Below are 12,353 nucleotides of genomic sequence, written 5' to 3' on the forward strand. Positions count from 1 at the left end.
AAAAGAGGAATACGATTTAAAAAAATTAAGCCTAACAATGTTTGGTGGGAGGGACTGTGTTATTCTGGAGGGTCCACTTTTATGTTGAAATGAGCTTTGTTCTTAGCCGATCTCTAATCTCAAACTAAAGCTTTGCGGTGATGTAAGGTGAAGCCTTAGGAAGAATGGCAAAGTTCATGTGTCAAACCTTTACAGATTTGGTATTTATCAGTTTTTCCTGTGAAGTATTAAACCTCCCTGTTCTGCAAGCTGTGCTGTATAAACAAATTATGGAAATAAGGTATCAAGTTGCCTCTATGGCAAAAGAAAAACAAAAGATCTCAGTATCTTCAGTTCTAAGCCCTACATTAGTTGGCTCAGAACCTGTGACCCTGAATCTCAGTCCACTGAACTCATTTGAGTTACACAACCGTATTGAATGGAATTTGGGCACCGTGGAAATGCTGCCTGGAAAATAACAGTTGCCTAATTAAGTAGCTGCTACTTAAGGACAAAATGTTGATGTCTTTTTGAAATTTTAGGAAATGGGTATATTTTCTTCACAATAAAAGAAAAGCCTTTTATTCTTTCCCCTGCTGTGTTTCTTTTTCTGAGCCTTTAAACATCACAGTATTAATCCCGTAATTTAGAGCAAACTTCATAATCCTGTTTTCCTTGTTTCCAAATGAAAAGTGAATTTTATTTACAAGGCATTTCTAACTACTGCTCCAGGAGAAACAGAGTTAAGAAACGTTTTCTATGCAGTTCAAAAAGGATTGCTCTGAAGTTGGGGAGCTCAACCATCATTATAGCTAAGTGAAACTATTTTTTAAAAATGAATAAACTGTTCTAGTTCTTGAAACTCAGTGTCAAATCATGAGGAGAGACAGAGCCAATATGAAATGCAAGTAAGCTATCAGAAAACAAGAGGACACTAATAACCAAAAGCCCTGTGCTGACATTCAAATCGTACAGGTATTTCAACTTTTTCACTTTTAACCCAAACATGCATTTGGGAACCCACTTCTTAATCTTTTACCATATATATGACCGGTGGTGGTGCTCCTGTTGCTACCCACTTGGGATCAGGCTGTGATCCTCTAGTGGACCCCAATCCTCCAATTGAAGACCAATGTGTTAGGGAATTAAAATTGCCACTCCCCATGCCTGCCTGTCATTCAGTATGAGGAACTTCACATTTGCATATAGGCTAACTCGGATAGAGTCCAATATGTGTGAACTATACACTACACAATTCAAGAAGTATAAATTAGGGAAACAGAGCTCCACGTTTGCAAGCCCCCAGGCAGATGTGTGTATCAGGAGGGCGAAGTGCAACGTAAGAGGAGCCTTGCTAGATCAGTGCAAAGGCCCATCTAGTCCAGCATCCTGTCCTCACAGTGGCCAACCAGATGCCCCAATGGGAAAACCGTATTCAGGATCTGAGTACAAGAACACTCCTTATTTGTGATTCGCAGCAGCTGGCATTTAGAGGGGCAGTGACTCTGCCAATGGAAGCAGAACCAAGTGCCATCTTCTAGGAATTAGTCTAATCTACCACTACATCTTGTGGAAGCAAAATTGACAGTTCAGCTATGTGCTGTGTTAAGTAGTACTTCCTTTTGTCTGTGCTGCGTCTTCAAACATTCAGCTTCATTGGATGGCCCCAAATTCTCCACACTGTGCACCATTTTATATACCTATATCGTGTCTGCTTGTCATCTTCTGCAACAGCACGGAGCCCTTGAGCCCAGGAAGACACATGAAGCACTAGAAAGGGGGAACTAGCCAAACCTTGAATATGAAAAAAAAAGTTTTCTGTGACACAGAAAGAACGTACAAAAAGGTAGTCTGTAAGATACAAAAATTATATTTATTGAACCATTTTGTTTTTATTTATAACAAAAACATAAGAAGTTTACCATCTGGGGGCAATACAAATGCCATCCTGACGCCAAACCGGACCACTAAAACCATGAGAAAGCAAGAGCGTCCAATGGAATGAGCCAATCCCTTGAAAGGTTTTTACAATGTGTTTGTCTCTGCAGCCCTGCCGTACCTCTTGCCTCTTTAGCTAAACTCATGTCAGACATTGTCAGCTGTGGATAAACAGGCACAAAAATATGGGGGAAATTCTAGGACAATCTAGAATTCTGTTCTAAGTACAACTTTATTCTTTAATTTCTATCATTTCTGTAAAGGCTTTCCAGTAATAACCCATGATTAATCCCTCCTTTCAAACGCAAGGGTATTATACTTTCTCAAGTTCTTACATTTTGTTTTTTTAAAAGCCAGCCCCACAGTGTCATATCCTGTTTTATATCAGCACATCTATAAAAGCATTTACAGACCTAAATACCCATATTTAGGTCAATAATACCGAAAGGGCAATTCCTGATATAACATCTTCAAGCTTGGAGAGCCTGTTCTGAAAATGCCGAGAGGAGAATCTGGAAAACAGACAAGACATGGATGGGTTCAGCAATGGGGACTTATTTTTGGTTTACAGAAAAAAGCAAGCATAGGGCAAGAGAGCAAAGCTGCTACAACGCACCAGGGACCTCTTGGCATGGTTTTGAGCCAGAGCTGTTCTGGTAAGCACTGGAAAACCCACAATTACGTACAAAGAGAACTTAAATGCTAGGCTACGTGATGGCCAATGTTTATTTTAACTGGCTTTATAGACTTGGCAGGGAGTAGCAAGGGGACAAAAAGCAGTAACAAAGGTATATGGGTGTAGCACAGGGCGGTGAGGACAATGGAACACAGCCGGAGTGGGAGAAACAATGCCATAAATGGTATTTTATGAGTTGGTGTTAACGTATTTCACCACATAATCATTGCCATCGCATAGTAGTTGCACCCTGTTTTTTTCACTCCAAAAATTATCTTTCATCGTGTAATTGTCACATGGAACATTTTGAGCCTCGGCTAGGACTCAGCCCCCCCTTCCTTTCCTCTTCCAGCCAAAGGCACTCCTGCTCCCCTCGCAAACCTGCCCATGAGTTCCCAGGCTGTCTTGGCCTCTTCCCTGGGCTTGGCCAACTCGCGGCAAACGGTCCGCCATTGCCAACAGGCACGGAGTAGTGCCAAGGCTGCCTGCTGCTTCTGCCAATCCCCCAGTGCTCCGCAGCAGCATCAGGCGGCCCCACTTTGCAAGGTGCAGGTGGGGTGGCTAGCACCGTGCAGCTGGTGGAGCTGCGGCTGCCTGATGTTGCTGCTGGATGCTGGAAGCAGGAGTCAGTCCCTCCACTCTCAGCGCACAGCGGCAGCAACAGGCAGCCCTGGCTCAGCCAAGTTAATGGAGGCAGTGGCTGAGCACAACCCCTTCCTCCATCTCTGCCCCAGCAGAACCTTTGTGCGCCTCCAGAGGATGCAGAGGGCACAGGGCCTGGGGCGGGGGCCTCGACTGAGACTGAGCAGCTCTGGCACGGGCTTCACGTAATGGTCACACCCCACTTTTTGGAAAAGTGCATTTGGCATAAAATCTGATGATTACGTGGTGAAATACAGTAGAGTATATAAGTTTCACATTCCTCGTTTTGTCTTCATACATTTGTTGTGAACCTCCCCGTGAGATAGGAGAGGCAGAGAGAAAACAACTAGCACAAGGTCACCTGGCGAGCTTCATGGCACATTTTTGCTTTATTATGGTTTTTACTTTTGCACGGTAACCTGTGAATATCATTTTGTGATAATGTGGGGTAGACATCACCTAGATAAAACCAACAAACCATCCTCAGGGATCTAAATTCTGAGACCGGGTATCTCAGATATTGCACACAGAGAATTAGCTCAAAAGTCACCATACCCTTATAATGTAGCATTTAACAGATGAAAACTTTTTTTAGTTAAAAGGAGGTTTTTAAAAAATTAAGTCTGCTTTATATGCTGTTTGAGCATAGGGTGAACTGGTGGGGTGAAATCTAAGCAAGCTGGGCATTTTTCAGCAAGTTAATGAATTAGAAGGATTAGGAAAACCAAACTGCCTTACATGGAAGGGAGAGGAAATTAAGATGGCAAACCTTACAGCAGCCCACACCCTCCTCAGTGATCAACATCTGCGTCTTCAAACTGCCCAGCAACTGCTGGGGATGCATCCACCTCCATTCCATCTAGAAGCAAAGGAAGAAACGGACTGAAACCTTTGGAGACATGAAGGGAGACTACAAAGGAACTAGTGTCCTCTGCTGCAAAGACAAGGCTGGCTTGAGCGTCATAAAATCGAAGGAGGAACCGAAAAGGATATTGTCAAAGCCTGCCCTCCACCAACTTGGCACAGCCCCTGACCACAGATCAAAGCAATCAATGAAAGAAAGAGAGAGGAGAAGCTACGAAGTACCTACATAAGAAGAGATTTCACTCCTCTAAAGCATGATCTGATTCAGTCCCCAGGAGCTCAAAGTAACCATTTCTTTATTCTAAAAAACTTACAAAAATACTATAAACAAGCAAACATAGCCAATCGGATAAAGAAAGTGCTTCATGTCATTAAAAAAAGAGAGATTCTTTGTAACGCACCATAAATCTCACACACTATTGTCATGTCCAGTGTTGACAGGATTACCTAAGAGTGTTTTTCCAAATAAGTGTGTGCACGGGAGGATGAAGGATGAACAGGTGGGATTCAGACTCTGTGCTTTCGAAAATGCTAGCAGAGGCAGCCTGGGATGCAGCAAAACCTTAAGGTGGCCAGTCCTTTAACTGGAGCAGATACAGGCAACAGCCCCTCTACACAGCCATGGTGCAAGGATAGCTTAGCACACTCTGAGCTGAAGCCTCAACAAGCTCCTTTCAAAAATAAAAATAAAATAAAATAAATTTATACCCCGCCCATCTGGCTGGGTTTCCTCAGCCACTCTGGGCAGCTTCCAACCGAATATTAAAAATAATACCGCATTAAACATTTAAAAACTTCCCTAACAGGGCTGCCTTCAGATGTCTTCTAAAAGAGTTGCTTATTGCTTAAAACAAGTACTAGATAAATAATAATAATAATAATAATAATAATAATAATAATAATAATAATAATAATAATTTATTTGTACCCCGCCCATCTGGCTGGGTCTCCCCAGCCACTCTGGGCGGCTTCCACCAAACATTAAAATACATTTAAAATATCACAGTTTAAAAACTTCCCTAAACAATTGCCTTGACATCTGTTGGGAGGGCGTTCCACAGGGCAGGCACCACTACTGAGAAGGCCCTCTGCCTGGTTCCATGTAACCTCACTTCTCACAGTGAGGGAACCGCCAGAAGGCCCTCGGCACTGGACCAAGGCAAAATATGGCAAAATCCAACCCACTGGCTCCAATGTGGCTATAAGGAGCTTACTTTACCTTGTAATAATACCAGGCTGCAGGGAGAGGAGCCCATCCAACACAGCAGCGGACGGTTAAAACTCACCTTCAAAGTCTCTGATGGAATCTTCTGTCCGTACCCCAGCCATGTGGTACTGAGTGCTTATAGATTGTGCCAGCATGCCCTCCAGCCTCTCCAGGGTAGCCTGGCCCTCAGCAGTTAAACGCGACAGGCCTTCTTCGTAAGTGTAGAAGGATGGAATGTCACCTTGGCCAATTTCTGCAACAAACAAATAAAACCCAAATTGCAAGCTAACATTAGAACAGATAGGTGCATAAGATATAGCTGCCATTAATTTATTTTGGAGAAATCCAACAGCTACTTCAGTAATATAATCAACGCTGTGTCAAATGTCCAACTGTTTGCATTATGTACGCGTATTTACTGAAATTCCCATTCCTCATGATGCTAAATTATTTCTGCAACTGTTATAAACCACTTTGTGCTGTAGGGAGTCCAGCAGCATATAAGCCTACTGGTTCAAAGCCAGTTTTGCCTCAATTTTCATCTTTGGAGGCACACAAAGCTGACCAAAATTGTGGCCTATTCTATGCCATATGGACGTTCTCTGAAAATTAAGGGAACCCACCACAGCCCTCTTACCGTGGGCTTCCACGTCGTATTCTCCACCCTCGTAATCGTTGTCAGAGTCTTCGTCTTCAGGATCAGGATGCAGGGCTTGGCATTCACACATGGCAGAAAACATAGCTTCCACTGGGGAAAAACACACACAGAGAAATGCACAATTTGTTCACTGGCAATCAAATAAAATGGACATGGATGAATAAAAACATAAGAGCCCTGCTGGATCAGACCAATTGCCCATCTTGTCCAGCATCCTGTTCCTAAAGTGGCCAACCACATGCCTCAATGGGAAGCTCGTAAACAGAACCTTGCAAGCACAAACAAAACAGAACAGCTAGCAAGCAAACAATCTGAAGGAACTACTCGAGATTCGTTCAGCTGGCCGCAACCACAAGTCAATGATGGATGTTATACATAGCCCTCTGGTTAGACTAAGCTTCTATTGAGATACTCCTGATAGGAGCAAGTTATGCTGGAATGAGGGGTGGTGCTCACATCCACAGGTGCCACATTCATTCCAACACTTGCTGTGCAGAGCAAGGCTGCCTCTGGAAGTAAATTGGTAATCCCAGGTCCTGCTCCACCATCTTGAGTGCAGAGGCAATCCAACTTCACAACAGCAACCTGCGCACCATTATTCTAGCCATGGAAGCTGTGCTGAGCTGTGCTGTTCCTCCTACTTACAAGCCGATTTGTCGCTGGGTACAAATCTGAATTCTGAAATGGGCTCAAGATCATCATTGCTGCCATCCTCCTCCTCTTCCTCCTCCTCTTTTTCTCCCATGCCATCTTCTTTTGATTCTTCTACAAAGAAATTCAAACACAGTTGTGTTGTCAAGTTATCTGAAATAATGCTAACTGAAGAATGATCCATATCATTTTAAACATATAAAAGCAGTTCATCAAAGTATAAACATCAGCTGTACAGGCCTGGAAATTTGCATAGCCTGCTTCTTTCTGCTGGTTACCATGAAGAACATGGAACTATGAAATTCTTGACCAAGACCACTGGAAACATGATTTAGCAGCCCTGGGCTTGTGAGATTTCACAAGGCACTACGAACATGACAAGAACCATGAGGTCTAGAAACTTGTTTTTTTAAAAAACAGAAACTAATTCACCCCAGGAAAGTGAATTCTGAAGCAAATGCCACACTCCATGCTAAGCATCCTCTACTTCTGAGCTGCAGGATGGGAAGTGAGTGAATTTTCTAAGAGTTGTCATAAGCACTAGAGGAGATACTACTGAACACTCACAAGGGGAGGGGGGGATGTTGTCTTTCATGGGTTATTTCCTCAAGTGTCCAGTGCTGCTTTAAAAAAAGATGAAGAACTTTTAACACTAAGCCAAGAAAACCCTGGAATAGCTGGGTGCTTGTAAACAGCTTAGCGGTTTTACTACAATCAAGTGATATATAGATTTTGCTAATAAACTAATAAATGCTAAGGCCTATGCTACTTACTTTCCTCCCTTTTAGTTACATTTATCTGCCATCAAGCTGGTTCCATCAAAGGAAGACATGGTGCCATTTTACTCTCACAACAACCTTGCAAGTAAGCTAGGCTGAAACCTCATGGTTTGCCCACGGCCACCCAGCGAACTTCATGATGCAGCAGAGATTCGAACCCAATGCCTCGGCCACTTCACTAGACCGTCTCTCTTCCGTACCTTCAAACTTTGCATTTACCATGACGTACAAATGCTCCCACGGATAGGCATTCAGATCCCTGGAGATGGCATGCAAGCTTATGATGGGATAGTCCAACGAGAACCCGAGGCCTGAAGTCTCTATCCATGACAGGCGGCTGGTGGGGGAGGAAACCCAAAGAAAACGAAAGTGGTTTTAGTTATGTCATAGAGGAGCTCCATCCTTCTTCCAAGCCAGGTCCCTACTATAGACCACCAGTGTCCTAGGAGAATGAGGAATTAAATAGGGGTGGGGAACCTCAGGCACGAGGGCCAAATCACCTCTCTCTCTGGCCCTTGGAGGTCTCCTCAGACCACACCCCACACTGCCCCTGCTTTGCCACCCAAGTCTTCTTGCTGTCAGGACTGAGTCCTTGAACACTGATAAGGTCTATTCCTTTTCAGGGTGGAGGACAAAGGGATGTGTAAGATATCATTGCTGCCCAATCACAGCTCTCCTAAAATCCTGGATTTCTCCATTGTCCTATACGAGCAGCTCCCACCTGGGTGCAGAAGGGAGGGCTTAAACTTAAGGAATCAGAAGTCAGGAAGATGTTCGAAGTCCAGAAATTCAGTCTACTGCAGACTGAACTATAAAATGTTGAAAGTGTAAGCAAAGAAAAAAGCATGTGTCTGACATTTTATGGTATCCTGGTTAATAAACCTACCCCATACTATTCCCTCTCTCATACACTAGCAATGAATACTCAGGTTCAGAGATGACACCCACCAGCATCCCAAAAGAGCACAACAGGTAAAGATTTAAGGAGGATAGGGTGAAAAAGACATTCTGTTGCACACCCCCAGCTGCTGTCACTTAACAGTGATAATATCTCAGCTGTACTGGCTGGGGCTGATGGGAGCTGCAGTTCAAAACTTCTGGAGGGCACCAGGTTGGTTAAGGCGAAAATAGCAGTATTCATTAGGTTCCAAGGCCATTGCCCACCCAAACCCCAACAGGAAAAAACTTACGGTATTTTGTGTCAGCCAAGGATTCTGCATCAAGTATCCAAGACCATGAATGCCCTGTGATCTAGCGTCCATTATTCCCCTACCAGCCTCATTGGACCTGACAAATCCTAGGCATGGGTATCAGCATATTTTTAACTCTACACCGTTATTGAAGGTTGAGTCCTACTGGACTAAACCAAAAGTCTAGGTAGGGACTACAATGGGGAACTAGGAGTTTCACAACCGGGGCATGAAGGGCACTCATCTCTTATTGTTTGTGTCTCATTTTCTGGTATATATTGTCCAGCTATTTTGAATTTTTTTTCAACTGGTGTGTTTCCAAAAACCATTTTGTTTGTAACAACTATTTTGTATTTATATATAATTTCATTTCTATTAACGTCTGTTTTCTGCATTATTGTTGCTCTCCCACCCCCACTTTTTTAAACTGTTATTTTCGTCTGTAAGCAGCACTGACTCCCTGTCAGAGAAAAAGGCGGGGCATAAAGAACCACATGCATTAATCGCAACGATGTTCCTACATGTAAGCCTAATAAAGAGCCCCAACAGGCCAAAGAGTGCATTTGGTCCACGTTCCCTTGGCCAGCTAAATCCAGCCAAAAAAACAACCCTACAGCATCAAAGCTGTCCCATGGCTTGTCCGTCACAGCAGGACCTCGAAGGGTAGACTGCTTCTGAGCGGGGAGGCTCCGTCAAGAATAACGGGCCTCTCTCGTCCGCCCGCGTGAATTTCTCCAGCTGCCTTTCTATGTTACCCCCGAGCCCTGTGGCATGGAGTTCCGCAGGCGAAGCCCCTGAAGCCTCACCGCAGAGGCCGGCCTCTGTCTCTCACCTCTCGGCGATGTAGAGGCTCCCGGTGCCCAGGCCTCGTCCCCCCAGCACGGCCTCCGTGTCGGGCTGCCGAAGCCGGACCCCCTCGGTAGGCGCCGCGAGAGGCTTCAGGAAGCTCATGGCGGCGGCGGCGGCGGCGTCAGGACGGAGATCCTCCCAGCGCCTCTTCGCGCTACCGCGCCTGGAAAGCAAAGACGGGGGTGGGGGGTGGGGAAAGCAACGAAACCGGAAGCGCGCGCACGCAACTCCCCCCAGTCGACCCGGAAGCGCTCTCCGCTCTCCCCGCGCAACCGCTGTCACCATAGAGACGCGAAGCCCCGCCCCCGCGTCTCTATTGTTACCGTCACGTGACCTTCTCCATAGACCTTACGCGGGGAGGCAGACGCCATGTTGGAATCCAATAAACACTTCAGAAAATATATTTTAAAAAGGCGCGACGGCGGTAGGAAGAAGGATAAATAAACCACAGGGTGACGGGGGAACCTGTCCCCTTTTGCCTCCCGTCGATGCTTAAGGGACTCGCCGCCCTCCCAGGCTGAGAACTGAGGGAAGGCCGAACCTGTGGGCGGGGCCTCCCTGGCGTGGCGTTGGACTCCGACTCCCGTCAACCTCAGCGAGTGCGGCCGGCCGCCAGGGATAATGGGAACTGTAGTCCCGCCGCGCCTGAAGCAGGCATTCCCAAACTCGGCCCTCCAGATGATTTGGGACTACAACTTCCATCATCCCTAGCTAACAGGGCCAGTGGTCAGGGATGATGCCCCAAAACATCTGGAGGGCCAGTTGTTTGGCTTGAAGGGTTACGGCCGCCGGGAATCGCGGAGGCCGAATCGTGTGGGGTCGACGCCGAGTTATTTCGCGCATGCGCTGCCTGCTGCAAACCGACCTTGCGGTGTAGGGCGGTTTGGTGTGCCAGGTAACATAGGGGCTCAAGGAAGCTGGGCTTTTCGAAAGCCAATCCAAGGCACAGGACATCCCAGTATAAGTTGCAACGAAATTGGTAATAATAATTAGTAATAAGTAATAAGTGAAAAAGGAAATGGAGAGACATTCCTGCCAAACACTTCTCGGGACCTAAACTAGACCTCTCCTACATTACCAATTCTCTCACTTTTTGAAGAAAATAGTATTCATTTCAGGTTCTCCCAACTTCCTACTGCAGCTAAATGAAAATTGGGTAAAACTGCATCACCTCCACCTGGCTTACAAATGGCCAATGATGATAATAATAAAACATATATAAAAACATAATAAAACATTTTAAAAAACTTCCCTCTGCAGGGCTGCCTTCAATAATGAACACTGGTTTATTTAACTTCTGCTTGGCAGGGGGTTGGACTGGATGGCCCTTGTGGTCTCTATGATTCTATGATTAACTTTAAAATCCATTGAAAGCCCCCCAATCCTCACCTGGATCGCTCCACATTTTAGTTCTTACCAACACATTACAGTACATTCTTTACATTTCCCCTTTTTGACATCTTTCTGTTGATCTCTGTTCAGCTCTCTTGATTTTTATTCTTAAAAGCCATTTATCAATCTGTCCGTCTGGAGTAAAATTAGTGAATCTGATTTAACGGTTTTTCTCATGGTACCTGCCATCTTCCACGATGTCATGACAAAGGAATGTGCGGCTTCTCTCACACTTTCTCTGTACATCAACTTATTTAAATGATTTTTTTATTATGACAATTTACATGTCATATTTATATGAAAGAAATGACAGTAGATATTATAAACAAAAAAAAACATTATGAAAGAAAAAAAAAGTTACACAATTAGGCCTCCGAGCTAGAAAAAGGCTGCAGGCCCGGCTTATACACAAAGAGCTCTGACCAGACCGTAGTGAGACGACATTGAACATTTCAATAACAAAAATATTGGCACCAGCCGTAACATTTTTTTTTTTAAACTTCATTTACAAGGAATACAGTATTTAAACAGTCATGTACTGCAAAGCTAAAAACACCAGCTGTTAGTCAACTGCAGTTAACCACTTTTGAGTGTTGAGGGCATGGGGACTCTCCATTTCAAGTTAAGTTTTCCATGCAAGTGAGTTTACTGGGGGTGGGGGTGGGGAGTTGGAAACGGAAAGAGGAAAGAGAGAAAGCAACCCAGGATTTATGTACAACAATGAAGACACACTTCCAGTTCTTTCCCCCAAGGTATTCACTTCCCCCTCTAAATGGCCACTTCAGATGCAACATTCTTTAAAAAAAAAAAAAGGCATGGAAATGATCTTCGCAAGGGAAAATAAATGTGCACCATCACTTCTGAGGCGCAATGCAGATTCTGCCAATAATGCACTGGGCTGGAAACTGCTTCCTGATCTGTCTTCTCAGACCAAACAAAGAGGCACCAACTTTTGCAGAAACTATGCAGGCTTGTTATGAAGCAGCCTTAAAATGCACAGGCCACACATAAAACTCCCGGTGTCCGTTCCTTTCAAAATGCAAGCAATTCATGATTTTTCTTTTTTAGTAAACATGTTGTACAATAATTTATTTTAGCAGAGACTGGCCAAAGCAGGTCCCTCTCCCCCACCCCAAATTTACCAATATTACTTTTATATTGAATGGGGTGGGGGAAGGAAAAAGGTTAAAGGTGGGAAAATTCTGGCCATGCAGTAGTGCTAAAGTTGTTCTCTGCTCCCAAAGGATGCCATCTCCGTTGCTCGGCTTCAGTGCAGTTCTGCTAAATTAAGGGAGACATCAGAGAGGAGCCTTGGCAGATTGCATTTAACCCAAGATGTAAGCATTTGGGCCGGGCGGGTGCAAAGAAGAAAGAGGCTCCGATTCAATGGCAAAGGTCAAGATTTAGAAAGCTTCAATTATAAAATACAATGAAATGGCCCTGTGCTAGAAAATTACTTTGCCAGGCTGATCAGTGCACACATGGCTCCAAGCCAGACCTGTGAGCTTCACCACCACACACACCTTGT

The 12,353-nt window shown here is 44.7% G+C and overlaps 1 protein-coding gene across 4 annotated transcripts; it reads right to left on the reverse strand.

Annotated features, from left to right (window-relative positions):
- Nucleotides 1–2,265: 2,265 nt before the first annotated feature.
- On the reverse strand, nt 2,266–9,584 carry CLNS1A (chloride nucleotide-sensitive channel 1A). Of its 4 annotated transcripts, none has more exons than XM_033146010.1 (7): nt 9,417–9,582; nt 7,595–7,731; nt 6,610–6,732; nt 5,971–6,054; nt 5,386–5,559; nt 4,005–4,094; nt 2,266–2,429 (listed from the first exon to the last, which is right to left on the reverse strand). In XM_033146010.1, exons 1-6 carry the CDS (start codon nt 9,533–9,535, stop codon nt 4,027–4,029), a joined length of 705 nt encoding a protein of 234 aa, XP_033001901.1. In that variant the 5' UTR covers nt 9,536–9,582; the 3' UTR covers nt 2,266–2,429; nt 4,005–4,026. The 4 variants fall into 4 exon arrangements, with proteins under 4 accessions (XP_033001901.1, XP_033001898.1, XP_033001897.1 ...); XM_033146007.1 differs by having other exon boundaries at nt 4,010–4,094; nt 5,944–6,054; nt 9,417–9,580; XM_033146006.1 differs by having other exon boundaries at nt 5,944–6,054; nt 9,417–9,580.
- Nucleotides 9,585–12,353: the final 2,769 nt, after the last annotated feature.

The sequence above is a fragment of the Lacerta agilis genome, chromosome 4, assembly GCF_009819535.1.
Source record: "Lacerta agilis isolate rLacAgi1 chromosome 4, rLacAgi1.pri, whole genome shotgun sequence".
Lineage (NCBI taxonomy): Eukaryota > Metazoa > Chordata > Lepidosauria > Squamata > Lacertidae > Lacerta > Lacerta agilis.

Coding starts and splice junctions, on each gene's coding strand:
- CLNS1A (XM_033146007.1), bottom strand. CDS start 9,535: ATGAGCTTCCTGAAGCCTCTCGCGGCGCCTACCGAGGGGGTCCGGCTT. Junction 7,732..9,416: donor AGCCTCTACATCGCCGAGAG/GTGAGAGACAGA, acceptor CTCCCCCACCAG/CCGCCTGTCATGGATAGAGA. Junction 6,055..6,609: donor ACCCAGCGACAAATCGGCTT/GTAAGTAGGAGG, acceptor GTTTTTCCCCAG/TGGAAGCTATGTTTTCTGCC.